Source organism: Nipponia nippon, unplaced genomic scaffold, assembly GCF_047370975.1.
Source record: "Nipponia nippon isolate SJK-2023a ecotype South Korea unplaced genomic scaffold, ASM4737097v1 scaffold_9, whole genome shotgun sequence".
In the NCBI taxonomy this organism is placed as follows: domain Eukaryota; kingdom Metazoa; phylum Chordata; class Aves; order Pelecaniformes; family Threskiornithidae; genus Nipponia; species Nipponia nippon.
The window spans coordinates 15,229,128-15,243,773 of NW_028262413.1; the positions used below are offsets into that span (position 1 = coordinate 15,229,128).

The following is a 14,646-nucleotide window of genomic DNA, read 5'->3' on the forward strand; positions in this document are numbered from 1 at the left end:
TATCACCAGAGACCTCTCTCCATGCTTCTAAAACAACGTGGGTCTGGACTGGGCTGCTGGGAGCAGAGGTGGAGACGAGCTATTTGGGTGGTTTATTTGGGCAGGAGGAGTTGTCCTGGGCTTTGGCATCTCTGTTGGAGAGGGAGGTCCTGCCTTGCCTGTTGAGTCTGATCTCTTCTAAGTCTGGGTGTGAGCCTGTCCCAAAACCAGCCAGAGCAGGTGGAGGTAGCTAGCTGGGATGTTTCCACTAACCTGGAGGGTTTTTTTTCAGAAACACTTCAGGAAATTATGCTTCAGTCTGTCTCAAAAGCAGAGAAATTAAATCAATGTGGAAAGAAGTAATGCTGCATCTAAATCCAGTGCTGTGTTCGTAAATCATTCTGTTACGGAAATGGGCTTTAATGCTAATGGCAAAATAACTGTCACCTTTAATATAGTAATTTTCTTTGCCTGCTGAGGTAGTCATTAAAATCTTGGACTTAAAATAGGCCTGGCATCTCAGGTTTATTAACCAGGAGTGCAACTAGTGCTCACTTGTGCCTCTGTAAATCACAGAATGGCCCTAAACCTCCCCAGAATGCAGCCTTGTTTCCTGTTGAATGCTGTGTCACCTCAGCCCCAGACAAGTGTCCGTAGAAATACCAAAACGGGGCCAAAACAGTGTGCTGACAGTGCTTACTTTGTGGCTTAACTTCTTTGTAATGCTGTTTTCTTTAATTTTGCCCCAGGTTTGCTGGCAAGCAGAGGAGGGGGAAAAGGGGGTTTAAATTCTACTTGTGGCAGGCAGCGTGATGCTGGGTGGGCAGTTGGGTGGTCATGCCTCTGGGCTCCCCATCTCCTGCTAGAAAACATCCTCCAGCAGGGGCCCGAGGCAACCGAGTGGAGCAGTGTGCTCAGAGGCCCTTTGCCAGGGACCCTCCCATCACCTCTGCTGGAAGGCAGCAGCAGCCCGTCCCTGTCCCCAGCAGGCTTGCAGAGCTCGCTCCCCCAGGGAACAGGAGCAGGAAAGCTCATCGTGCCAAGGCATGCTAGCCTGGAGGAAAGCTAAGCTGAGCTCTGCAGCTGGGAGCACCCTGCCCGCAGCTCCTGCCTGCGTGGGCACGAACTCTGCCCATCACTGCTGCCAGAGGAACCCCTCCCAGATTCAGCACTGGAGCTGGGGATTTTTTTTCCTTACAGCTGAACATAGTCTGGTCCGAGTAAAAATACTTGTTTAGGTTTTGTAAAGAGAACTCCGAGTAAAAAGGGGAGATGGAAAGCGTGGTCCCATGCTGAGGGCTGGGTCTGAAAACAAGCCCCCAGCCCCTCCTTCGTTCCTGCGCCTGGTTTCTGTCTGGGCAAGCAATATTGCTGTGTGGGAACGAATGGAAGTGGTTTTCAGTGTGTGGAAGTGTTAGCCAGCAGAGCACTTCTTGAGGGAAAGCATTTAACTGGCTTTTAACTGTGTTGTGGTACTAAAAACATTACATATTACACTGTCATTAGTGGACAGCTTTTGCTCTTCAAATTAAACAAATAGTTTAAAGCTGCTGAAAATTGCAAACAGATTTTTTTAAAGAATTGGGGAAACAAATGTGAAATTCTAGCTGCAGACCCAAGAGGCAGACTGATTATTTCTTAAAACTCAGTTGCCATCACTCCCTTGGAAAGGCTGACTGGGAGTGGCATGCAGTCTGTACCGGGAATGCAGTTGAGGCCTGTGGTGCTAATTGGAGCAGACCGCTGGGCTTTAATGAGGGACCGAGACCCCCCCACGCATCTGACTGCCTGGCTATTTAATCGTAGTGCCGCTGCTCCCAGCCTCCTCTTTCTTTTCTTTGGTAGGAGCTGGCCCAGCAGGAATGTTTGTTTAACCACTGTTTGCCTTCCGCAGGTCCCGGGGGAATCTGGGAGCTGGTGAGGGATGGGGAGAACAATGCTGGCACTCTGCCCACCCAGCCTGATTCATTAAGCACGCTGCCCAGCCTGGGATTTATCAGAAACCCGGGTTTCCCTGCTCCGTAGGCTGGCTGCAGCACGGTGCTGCTGGCACCTTGGGGCAGGGTCGGCTCCTTGCTGTGAAGGATGCTCAAACTGCAGCTCCTGGGCTGCTTTCTTCTTCTATAGGGCTGAACCCCGACCGTAGCCCCTTGTGAGTCCGTCTTTGGGGTGATCCCGAGCGCAGCCCCATGCAGTGGGGGCACTGGGGAGCCCAGCGGCTCCCCCACCCGCAGCAGCAAACTCCGTCCCTGCAGCACTGGCGAGGGGGCAGCTCAAAGCATGTGCTTCATGAAAACTTTTGAGCTCTTTATAGTGCATGAGCAAACTGGAAGATATCTTGGTTCAAGTAAACATGTGCAGGAGCTTTGAAGACAACCTTGATAAGTTTGGGCTTGACAATCAACTTGACAAACTTTTAGGAGAAATGCTGGATGTCAGCCATTCTCGGGATAGTTTAAAAGGGATTTGGGCCAAAAAGCTTTTAGTGTGTAACTGACTCGCTCCAGTGATTTCCTTCTGAAGGCAGGCTGGAAACTTGGGATTGTTTTTAATATTGTTGTCCTGAAGTGGATGGTCTGATAATAGGAGGAAGTTCAGAGCGTGTTTTCATTAAGCCGTGCCTGGAGAAGTTATGAAGTAGATATTCAGGGTCCTTGGGGAAAGAGAAAAGAACAGATCATAAAATATCTCCAAAATCCAGTAGTTAACAGTGAAAATCTAAAATGTTCTTCCTCAAAATTATCTTCAGTAAGGCAACATAGTAAAGTATTTGATGGTAATAATACAAGGTAGCAGCAGAAGAAACAACTTTTTATTGTCCTTCATGTCAGTTTTTTGGTGTCAGGTTGAATTTTTTCCCTGATCTGTTCTCTGGACACATTTTATGACATCTGCGATTATAACTTTAAGCATTCCCTTGATCAGGGAGTGAAATCCCACCACACGTCTGGGCAGATATTGGAACTTGCCACTAAGCAGTCCAGCTGTACTTTTAAGAAAGGCTTGGAACTTTGCTCTTCTCCCACTTTCAGCACAGACATTTTGTATTGGCAAAGGAGAATCTGGTGCTGGAATGGAACAAGACGCTTTGGATGCACGTGCTGGCATGGTGCTATTCTTGTAGCTCTGGTATAAGTGTTCATTAGTCTTGGCACGTTTGTAGTGGAATTTCTTCCATTAAGATCCTACCCTGTAACTACTCTGCTAGTGCTCTTGCTGCACTAGCCAGCGCAGGCTGCATAGCATATGCTGTCTTAATGTTCATGGTCGTACAGCATCGAGGCTCTGGTTGCTGCTCTTTCCAGTTGTTAGATACCACTGGCAGTAGCCTTATTTTGTGGGGCAGTGCCTGTGTGAGGCCTGGGAGGAGCTGTCAGGGAGTTCTTGTCTCTTGCTTCTGTAGTTCCTATTAGGATTTCTCACTCCTGTGAAAGCCATCTGTGCACCAGATCACTTCTACAGCATCCTGCAATTCTCTAACCAGCTATTTGCAAGCAGCACCTTCTCCCACGGGGCGACAACCTACCCCCAGTAAACTTCTGGATCTCAATCCTACCTTTTGCACAGAGGCACAATATACTGAGTGTTGATGTCTAATATAATGTGCAGCAATGTTGACATGCACTCCAAGAAACGGGGAAGAAGCCCTGCCTCCAATAAATCATTTATCTATTGTTGTTGCAAATCTTAAGGCAGGAATCTTGCCCTGCAACGCTGCTATCTGGCTGAAAGTAGCTGAGGTGGAAGCTGACTTTGAAGTTTTTACAGATGTGATGAGTTGTTCAGTGTTGTGCAAAGGTTTCTGTATTTAAAAGGCCATACTGAACCAGACTATGTACAGTAAACAGTTAATCACTTCTCTACTTTTTTAAAATTCAGTTTTCAAATGCTGACCAAGTAAGAAACAAATCTAATACAGCTGGATGCTGGTCTTTAAAACGGAATGGCGGAGAGCCAACTGGCTGCCCCTTAGCTCTTCACACTACAATAGGAAAAATGCCTTGAGTGGGAAACTCCCTTCCCCTTAGCACCAGGCCAGAAGAAGTTAACTGTACAGACCCCACTGTCCCGCAGATGCTAATTCAGCATGGGACAGACCTCGCAAGATCGCTGTTTAATTTGCTTTTAAAGTAGTGGATAGTGGCCAGTTGAGTAGGAGACTTTATTTTGGATAGTTTCTTGGCATTTACTTTCCATGTTGCAGGGCATCAGTGACCAAAACCTTCCTGTTACTGCAGAATCAATAGTTGGGTAGAGTTGGCAGCTGTCAGTGATACATACAGACTCAACTGCTATCTGGCTGCTTTCTCTTGTATTAAGATTATTTTTTAATTGATAAAAGGAGATCTTTCATTGTAAATTATGCTGCATGCAGCCTGTGAGGGCTGTGGAGTGCTCTTGGTGCAGCTCCCCGGAGCTTTCCCCGTCCTGGCATGAGGCAATGGGAAGCTGGCTGGTCTCAGGTTTTGATGTTTATGGATTTCTGGTCTTTTCAGCAGCCTTGTTGTCAAATTACCTGGAATAGTGGCGTTCTACTGCCAGCAAGGGAGGATGTATTGGGATCTGTGTGCAAACTAGTGAAGCAAGTCTTTGAAGCTGCTTTGCTTCCTGGGGAGTCCGGTTTATTTAAAAAAACGAAACCAAAAATCCTCAAAAAAAAAAACCAAAACAAAAAAACCCAACCTGTTATCTGAGGATGAAGTGATTAACAATAGCCTGGCTGCTACTTGCATCTGAGTGAGTTCAGCCTTTTATTTCTGAAGTGTAGGTTAGAACAACTCAAAGGGGAAGGGAGGGGAAGGGGCAGGTTTTCTGCCACTGCTCTGTAAAGTGAATGGAGCATCTGTTTGCAAAGCACCTGCACAAAGAAAGCTCGTGCTTCTCTGCCAGAGGCAGCTCAGAGTAACTGTCGGTGCTCTCTCCATCCCAGGCCATGCAGTACATGGAGCTGATCCCAAAGGAGATGCAGCCGGTGGCGGGGACAGACGGGGCGTACTATCGCCGGCGGCAGCTGATGAGACAACTCCCGCTGTATGACCAGGACCCGTCCCAGTGCCACGGCCTCGCGGAGGGCGAGCTGAAGCTGATGGAAGACTTTGTGAAGAAGTACAAAGCCGAGGCGCTGGGTGTTGGGGAGGTGGCACTGCCGGGCCAGGGTGGCAGTGGGAAGGAGGAGGGGAAGCCGCAGGACAAGAGCATCGCTGCTGGCAAACCCCCCGAGTCCACCAACGGAGCCCTGGAGAGTGCACCCGCGGGAGGGCACTATGTAAGTGCTGTGATCCATGGCAGTTGGACAGGCTGGCAGGGGTGTCCTGGCTCTGCTCTGAGTTTGGGGAGCTTTCAGGGAGCAGGTTCAGTCTCAACTAGAGGGGGGGAAAAAAGACTGCACCAGCCAGGGTTACCTGTTCCTTGTTCACAATACTGTTCCTCTGGGCTTCTCCAAGTCTGCTGCAGTGCTTTTTCAAACTATGGGAGCAGTGCTGCGATGCTCAGTTGCATCGTGGCGTGCTTTGGTATAGCACTGTGAAAGACCCTGGTGGGACCCCTCGCGTGCTCCTGCCTGCTCTGCTGAGCAGAAGTATCCATCTAACAGGGATGAGGAGGGGTGGGTTATCTCCTCTTTACTGTCTTTCTCCCTCCACAGCAAAAGCTGTGCTTAACCACCAAGGTAAGCAAATCTTCCGTTAGCTGTAGGAGCCGGTGATTTTAACATTGGATTCTTGGCAGCTCTGAAAGATTAGGCATGACATGTCCCTGGGTGATTGAGAGTCAATCAGGTACTCAGGATCAGAAACTGTTTACCTGCGAGTTAGTATTTCCAGCTAGGCTTCCAGACCAATGCAAGTGGAAAGACTGCAAGTGATGGTAGGTGGTGGCTCAGCCTAATTAATGCAAAGCTGTGAACATGGTGATAGTGCTCCCAGGGCTGTAGTTGCTCGGGGGAACTTTGAACAGACCATGCATGTCTCTGGGCATAAAAATACATTTCCACAGGGAAAGGATTGAGATTCCCTAACACCCTTCTAGATTTATGTTCTCCCAGCACTCTGGAGTGGTCATTGTGGCTGCTGAACAAATGCTTACCATAAAATATGGTGAGTAAAAATTTTGTACAGCCCTTGGGAGGGTAACTTGCAGCAGAGGATTTAAAGCTGGGGAAAAAATGGTGTCTGAGTGTTTTTAGGGCAAGATTTTTTTCTAGCCATTACTGCACTGAGATTGTAACATGTTAAAAGCAGTTTTCATTTTAATTCCATATTGGGTAATGTCTCCCCTCTGCTATGGCCTTTTCTATTAATGCTCATCTGACTTTCAGAGTCCAGTGATACTGTAGAAGTTTTTCACTATTGCAGAAAAATACTGAATTGGACAAAGAATTTTAAGCTTAAAAAAATAACCAAAAAAGGAAGGTTTCCATTAAACATATTAATAAAAGTCATCTTAGCAATGAGGGTTTATTTAGACTGCAAGTTTGTCCTTCCAAATAGATACATAACTGTGATGTTATTTGCTGTAGTTTAAAGCATCATTTTTCTAGAGGCACTAGCTGAAAAATGGAACAGCTTCAAAAGCAGTTGCAGGAGATCCACTTTGACCAACACGCTGTGCAGCTCAGCTCACAGCAGGCTTATGAAATACTGTGGTTTCTTGCTGTACTGAAGACAGACCTCCTGCTTCCCACTCTAGCAAAACACCGCTTTAAAACATCGTTTTAATTTGATCTCTCATGCAGGAATTAATGCAGCTGACCTGAGTGGGCTATTTCCCAAGATTGGAAATGTGCTAAACTTCCAGAGGTCTGCTGGCTTTCACAAAACTGCACTGGAAGAAAAATTCTGCCATAGAAAAATGAGATCTAGCACTTTACTTTGCAATGTGTGTGAGGCTGAAAGTAGGTGGGAGCAAAATGGGCTATATGAAGACTGAGAATAGATGTAAAGGGACTGAGAAATGAAGTGCACAAAGCTGATGACACTGGAGGTTTTAATGTTGTTGATGTATTCAGGGTTGAACAGCACACTACAGGTGTGGAGGTTTAGGTACCTCTCTACTTGTGTGATCATCTCCTGTGTGCCTCCTAAACCCTGGGTGTTAAATGCAATGCCTGCTCCCACTCCTGAGGAAGCTCCCTCGAGCCTCCCTCCACCGCTGCTCTCTGGGATGCCGCAGGTGATGCCCACAAGTGCCGCCAGCCTGCCCAGGGCCACTCCGGGGTGTGCTGTCCTCAGCTGGGAGCGTGTTTGTCCCCAGCCCTCAGACCTGCAGGACTGCAGCAATGAAGAAGGCTTTTTGAGAAAGTTTGTGTGCCTTTGGTTCAGGGGCATAGGGGGCAAATATGGTGCCGAATAGCTTATTTTGGACATCCTGATTCTCAAGTAGTTTGTGTGATGTTTCTTCATTGAGTCCATTAGAATTAAAACACAGATTTGAATCTATTAAATACCAAACCTCTTAATCAGTACCAGCAGCTTGACTTCACCCTATTTCAGATCAAGGTGTGAGTCTCAACTACAGATTTATGAAGATGAGGTGTGAAAAAACAAAACCACTGCCCTTACTGTAGAAGAGAATAAACCCAGAAAGCACCAATGCTGCACCAGGAAAAAGCTGGAATGACTTCCTCGGGTGTTTGTGTGGTCCCTGTGCTAAGGCTGTTAAACCCCTTATTGCACACTTGGGCTAGCTGTGTTGAAATTGGTGTGTAAAGGAAAACATACAGGGCCAATGTAAATCACCATGAGAGAGGCGTCTGAGCTCAAACAGCTTTTTGAACTTCTCTGCTGCGGAGAGGGGCCCCATCACTGTAATAAGTCTGTCCATGAGCTGAATGTTCTCCACCGAGCATAAAATCATCTTTAACCCTCCCAGAACTGGAAGGTCTCCTGGTGTTACAAGTCACTGTGTTGGAATCAAATCAAATCCTGAAGCAGTTGATCAAAATTAGCCATCGTCTCAAAAAGCTTGAGGCCAGCAATGTAGTGAGTGCTCAGGGGAAGCCTCATGGTGCCTGGGGAGCTCCTTCTGTGGGAGCTGTCATTGCAAAATAGCAGCCAGTGGAGAGAGCAAGTTTGAAAAAGCTTAGGAGAGCAGGACACTTTCTTGGCCAACACCTCTGGTAACTCTGCTAATAAAGTCTTCACTCTTCTCCCTACCCAGTGGAGATGTAAAATGAGTACCAAGCTGTAATCCCATCTTAAATTTGAAGAGCCAGTTTTTATTTAGTGTGTAAATGGCAGGGGGATGGAAGTTATATGATGCTTAGGAAAAGCCCTGTGAATAATTGCCATGGAAAGAAACAGCAAAATAAGTTGTTTTTTTAACAGTTCTTATTGGCAAGAAACTTGAGCTCAGAGTTGGAAAGCTGCTTGTGTTTGTTCTCGCTGTTAGATCTTGCAAGATAAGCAGGGCTGGGATGGATGGGTCTGGCAGTTTCTCCGGTGGTGACACTGTGGAGGCAGCTGCAGGGTTGGGCTCTCTGGTACCCTGAGTTGCCCAAATCTGGTGCCTTGGGGAGGTATCAGGGGCATGGAGGAAAAATACGGCCTTGATCCCATATGATGGGTGCAGAATTCATCGGTGCCTGTCTGCCCTTGCTGACAGTGAGGCCGGTGTGCCGGGAGTAGTGCTCTGCCAGCTGCTCCGCACCAAGTGCGGCAGCTTCGTGTACTTGTTTTCTTGTTCGTAGAGACCAGAAATAGCAAGGCTTCTGCACTTCTCCACTTCTGCTGGAGTTTACTGCCTCATTGGCGTGGGTCTTGGGAGTACTTAGAAATATGTCTGAAGCTCTTTGCAGTGGAAGGAGCAGTGTAAGCAGACATATCCCCTTTCAGACTCGCAGGAAAGCCAAGCCAGGAAACCTTGTGTCTCCTCTTGCGCTGCCTTTGCTCGTCATATGGGATTTGCTGGTAAAACAGGAGATGCCCATCAGCTTGGTGGAACCGCTCCAAGGACTGTGGGGCTGTTACTGAAAATCCAGACTGAACAAAGGAGGAGGCAATAGCAAAATGCATGGTGTGCTAGAAATAATAGTAACAAAACAAAGAAAAGCCACTTGGTTGGTGTAGATAGACCTGTAGCCTTCTGCTGTAAAGGGAGAAATGAGTTTAAGAAAATTCCTTAGGTATAAAGAACAGTCCTTTTAGCACTCATGCTGTGAGCTATCAAAAGGGGCTGGACGTGGTGAGGAAACTTGTCTGTAGTTTGATACTTGCAGAGCTCATAAAGAAACCTGCTCCCTCTGGTCCCCCAGAGAGGCCGTTCTGCTGCTGTGTTACTGGGCTTGTAGCAGTGAGGATTGCCGGGGGTCCTGTACTCCCAGCACAGGATTTCCTAGGCCGTGGTGACATCGGGGTGTTGTTCCTCAGGACACGGGCTGCAGCTGCCCTGCGGGAGGTCCCCCTCCTCTGTCCCTGCCCCATCCCTGGAGCCCTCCTGCAGCTCAGGAACTATTAGTTTACCTTCTGCTGAGAAACGTATTTTTGTGTCTTTTCTACCCACCTATTAGAAACTCATTGACTTAAATAGGAGCATTTGTAAATGGAGTTGTTGTCTGAGCGTGGGGTGGGAAATTCCTGACCACCCCCCCACCCCCCCCCCCCCGACCCTGTGCCGCTCGGAGCGTGCTGGAGGGGACACACTGCTGTGCAAATGCTCTGGCCCGGCACAGCAGCTTCAGCTGCATGCAAGCTGCTTCACACTGTGTCTTGGTTTTGTAAAAGCCCCAGCCAGCCTGCTGCGGAGATTGCTAGTAGAAGTCTGGCCTTCCAGCCAAGGGCTCTGCTGGAAGAGACTGGGGCTGCTACTTAAGAGCATTTCTTTTAGGGAGTGACAAAGCACAGGCTCAGCAGCTATTAGCCTGACCTGGACTATCCAGGCTTAAATGGGAACTTAAATAACAACGCCTCAGCTGTCAGCTTCAGAGAGGAGAGTTTTAAAGCTTGCTTTTAACTAATTGCAGGATCACTCTGCAGGCACAGATAAAGAGTAAACCCAGTTGGTCTTGCATAGACACTAATTCATCTTCAGATTAGCCAAATCTAATTCTGTCTCTTTGGACTGTCATAAATTGAAAGCACTGTGCTGAAATCTGTAGAGTGACATCTGTCTTAAGCATAGACATATATATTAAAAAACAGTGAGAAAAGGCAGAGTTCTTAATCTCTGTGCAAAATAACATCTTTGACATGCTGCACTTCTGTACTATAGGATGTCTTAACTCTTTCTCGGAGAACCTTTGGATTTTAGTGAAGGTTGGTTTTAGCTTGGGAGGGTCCCAAAGGCCAGACACTTAGCTGATGGTGGGTAGTGCCATTCTTACCTGCCCAAGGATCTGGCTGGAAGAAAGTAAACAGTACTCCAGGTGAAGACTGGCAAATATATATTTATAATGACATTTAATTATGTTACGGCTTGACACTCTGTCCGTACGTAGCACTGGTCTGAGTGTTTGCACAGGATGTGGGGTGATAGACTTGGAGGTGTTGCTCCTGTTTGCCATGGGTGCCCTGCGATGCCCTCTGTGATGTCTGAGTCCTACCGCACAATTGAGACACTTTTTTCCAGCACTTTTCTCAAGCTGCAACCATTGCTTTCCCTTCAGTTTAGTGTTTCCTTGCTCTTCCACCTCGCTGCACTGTTTCTATAGCCTCATTTCACACTGGTGTGTTTGCTGGGCCTTCCAAGCTGATAGAGCTGTAAAATCTGGCTTTGGTATTCTCAAGTTTCTCTTCACAGAACAAGAGCTCAAACTAAAAAACAACTGAAGCTATGCAGCTTAGCAGTCCTGGAAGTAAACATTTTATTTCTACTGCCTTCCTTGGCACTATGGGATGTTGAGCAGGAACACGGTCCTTCAGGCTATGTAAAAGTGGGAAGTGTTGAGGATGTGCTAGGAGATTGTGGTGTTCTGTTTTGCTAACCGTGCTTCTTACCAGCTGTGCGGTTAAGAATGATGCATTGAAAAAATGCCGTGAATGTCTGAGAAGTAAATATCCATCCCGTGCACTGAATATCGCTGCTTTGTTGCCACCTGACGTGCACCCAGCCCCACGCTCACTCCACTGCCTCTCTGTTGCAGCGCTGCGAGACCTGCAAGCAGGCGGTGCCAGGGGACTGCCCGGTGGTGTACGCCGACAGGGCAGGCTACTCCCGGCAGTGGCACCCGGCGTGCTTCGTGTGCTGCCGGTGCTCCGAGCCCCTCGTCGACCTCATCTACTTCTGGAAGAGCGGGGCTGCCTGGTGCGGGCGTCACTACTGCGAGAGCCTCCGGCCGCGCTGCGCTGGCTGCGACGAGGTAGGGACTGGCCAGCTTCCCCTGCCTGCTGCTCCCTGTCTGTGCTGGGGGCCTGGCATGGGCTAATTCGGGGCTTCTCTGGCGTGTGTCTTAACCTGCTCGCCTACCCACACCTCCCGGGATGCCTTCTGGGAGCGGCTTCCTTCTGGTGCTGGTCACCAGGGCTGCGGCTGCTCTGGGGCCATGGAGGTGCCTAAAGAAAATGGGGTGAAGAAGCATGGTGTTAACGACAGCCCCAGCTAGCTATGTCATATCTATCTCAGAGCAACAATCCACCTCTAGCTGTATTTAAAACCTGATCTTTTTATAGTGCTTAATTGCTCAGGAGCAGTCCTGTGCCTTTTATTCACCTGTTCCCAAAGGCTGGCCTCTCGATGGCTAGTGGGCTTGGTGGGAGGCGCAGGGCTGGTTGTCCCTGCTCCTGCTGTGCTCCGGCTTGGTGAGATGGTGGAAATAAGCAATTGTCTGTCCTATAGATCATCTTCTCAGAGGACTACCAGCAGGCAGAAGGGATGGCCTGGCACAAGAAGCACTTTGCCTGCCTGGAGTGTGAGACGCTGCTGACCGGCAAACCCTTTGCTCTGGACAACGCCAGCCTCCTGTGCACGACCTGCAGCAAAAGCAAACGCCTCTGAGCAGGGAGCAGCCCGGGGAAGAAGCAGGCTCCCCAAGGTCCCACCAGGATTGGGGTCATTTGACAAGTACACAAGAAGGGGAAGGTTAAAAAAAAAAAAAAAAAATTAGAGCCTTGCTATTCACTTGCAAGCAACTAAGTGCCCCCTTGCATCCAATACAGCTTGCAGGAGAATATTTCCTTGGGGAGGAAGCAAAGGAAATTCATACGCCTGCGGGTGGGAGGTGCATGGTGTATCTGACTAGGAGGGATTGAAAAGGAGGTTCTGTGTTGTGCTGTTTTTTACAAAGTCTCTCCAAGCTGCTTCTGACTAAGATCTTGCAATAGTCTTTGGGAAATAACACATCTCAAAAGTAACTTTTGGCATACTAAACCTATGGTCATGGTCAAAAACAAGGGTTGTTCTTATTTTTTGAAATCCATACTGGAAGTTTACACTAACAGGCTGCTGACAACTGTACTAAAGCAATGGATTTGAAGAATTTGATTAACCTGGGTGATTACTTTCTGAAAGCAAATGATATGAAATTGCAGCAATGTGTAGCTGTAGCTTTCTCCTCCTAAGTGTACAATGATGTAAAAATAACGAGTGGGCGTGCAGGGCGATTGGTTTAACCCTGGCAAGATGGGAAGGGTGCAGCTCTGCCCCAGGGCAGCCGACTGGCTCAACCCATGTGAGCTTTAGCCCTGAAACTGGAATGCAAAAGCATTCCTGGCAGGTCCCACCCGACCAGGCTCCCCGGCCTCTCGCCTGCCTCCGACTGCCTGTTATCCAGGCGAGTGTGTTTCCACAGAGCGGCATTGTGTTCCCACCACAATGCTGGAGGTCGTTAAACATTTAAAGTATGGGCCTTTATTTCAGCTGGGTTTGACCAGGGATTTTATGGAAAACAGCTTTCCAGCCTAAGCTGTCTTGGGGTGCTTTTGTGTGTGAAATGCTGCAATGCCGTTTTTTCCCTGCAATGCGTCAGTGACCCTCTCCAAGAACCAGGGAAGCATACCTTCCCGTCGGAGCCAGCAGCACCTGCTCTGCCCTGCTCCTCATCCCGCAGCTCCCTGTCCCTAGGGGAGGTCCCCATCGCCTCTTGGATCTGATAGGGGTGACACCATCCCAGGATCCGGCACTGAGTCTCTGCGGATAGTATTTGTTCCCTAAGTCATGCAATGCTTCTGGTGGTGACTGAAGATATCAGATAGTCCAGGCTGGCAGATGTCTCTGTGCTCAGTCTTTTTTCTTATATTAAATGTCTACATTATTTGCCAGAGAACTGGAATATTTTTTGCAGAGGTGAGTATGCAAGGAGCTCACAATTGCTAGGTTTTCTTTCTGCTACAGAAGACGCTGTTTTCTCTTTAAAGCGTGCTCCGTGCTGTGGATGTTTGCTTGCTTATGATAAAATAACTTGTAAATCAGAGTTGGGGCAAACTGTGCCTGCTGCAGGATTACAGCATGTGAGTCTGGGCTGGACTCTGCCTCTCCGCCATGTGTGTTGGGGGATGCCCCACTCCGCTGCTGGAGAGGAGCAAGCCAAGTCCATCACCATCTTTGAGTAGGTGAGACCGATGTGATGTAAAGACATACCTGTACGTGTGGGGTGAGTGCCTCTTACGCTTTGCCCATGCTGTTGCATGGTTGATATTCCTGGAAATGCTGGGGTATTTAAAGAGAGTAAATGAAATGCTTGCTCCGGAGCTGGAGCAGAGCAGGAAAATCCCAAGGTGGCAGCGACAACCGTAGCTGTGGGGGTGACGGATGTGTGTTGCAGAGTATCACAGTGCACGTGCTCCTGGGGTTGTTTGTCCATCTCGGGTTAGTCAACAGATGCATTGAGTGCCTGGGGGTGTCACCTCTGTAAACTCAGTCGGATGCTGCAAGTCAAGAGAGGATGTGGAGACATGAAGTTGTATGAGGAATAATAAAGCTCCCTTGGATCAGCCTTGGATACAGGCACTTTGGTAAAGTGGGAATGAAAAATAAAGCCCAGTGCTTAGCTTTATTGCCTCTTCTTCATTTTGTTAAAAGGGAAATGTCTTTACATTTTTGTAAATATTTTTAAAGACGCATTGTTGTTCTAAACCCTGTGATGTTAAGGCAGCCAAAAGTGCACACACTCGGTGTAAGCAGTGGTAGCGTTTCACAGGTGATTCACACTATTCCTATGTCAGCACAGACATTAACATCCAAACACCATTCTCTGAGGGAAAGTCTGTCTGTTTGCACACACAGCTGGTTACCTCTTAGAGTGATCTGCCTACAAGGTGCGTGCACAGCTGTTACATGGGTGTCTGGAAGAAAATTAAATGCAAAAAAAAAAAAAAAATCAACAAAACACTGAGTTTTTAAAAGTGAAAGACTATTAACTAAACTACTGCTGTCACAGAAAACTCAACAGCATGCTGCAGTCTTCTCCCTGGGTGTTTTTGGTTTGTTTTGCCTTGGCTGGCTGCGTAGTCCTTGCAGGGGTTGTGATAAACTGAGCGCAGGGGAGGGGTGAGCCAGACCCCTGCCTGCGGTGGGGTGTTCCTTAAACTTCAGTGTCTGAATGGGGATGCTGGCCGTCCCTGCTCCAGAGCTGCTTCCCCCTGCAGCCACCTGCCCTCCCCAGCACGAATCCAGGGGCTGTGCCAGGCAGCGTGGTCCCGCTCCTTGGCTGGCTGGGTGGGGGGCTTGAGGGACGTCATGAGCTGGGGACTGTGCTCTCAGCACTGACGCTATTGAGCCCCACGAAGTGTGCAGTGA

At 48.3% G+C, this 14,646-nt stretch overlaps 1 protein-coding gene across 1 annotated transcript in view; it reads left to right on the forward strand.

The window, feature by feature from the left end:
* LMCD1 (LIM and cysteine rich domains 1) overlaps positions 1-13,903 on the forward strand; it is a 35,607-nt gene extending 21,704 nt beyond the window's left edge. Inside the window, exons 4-6 of the mRNA XM_087744606.1 lie at positions 4,910-5,245; positions 11,057-11,272; positions 11,749-13,903. Of these exons, the coding sequence (XP_087600732.1) occupies positions 4,910-5,245; positions 11,057-11,272; positions 11,749-11,907 (711 nt within the window). The 3' untranslated portion in view covers positions 11,908-13,903. The remainder of the gene's footprint in view (positions 1-4,909; positions 5,246-11,056; positions 11,273-11,748) is intronic.
* The last annotated feature ends 743 nt before the right edge of the window (positions 13,904-14,646 follow it).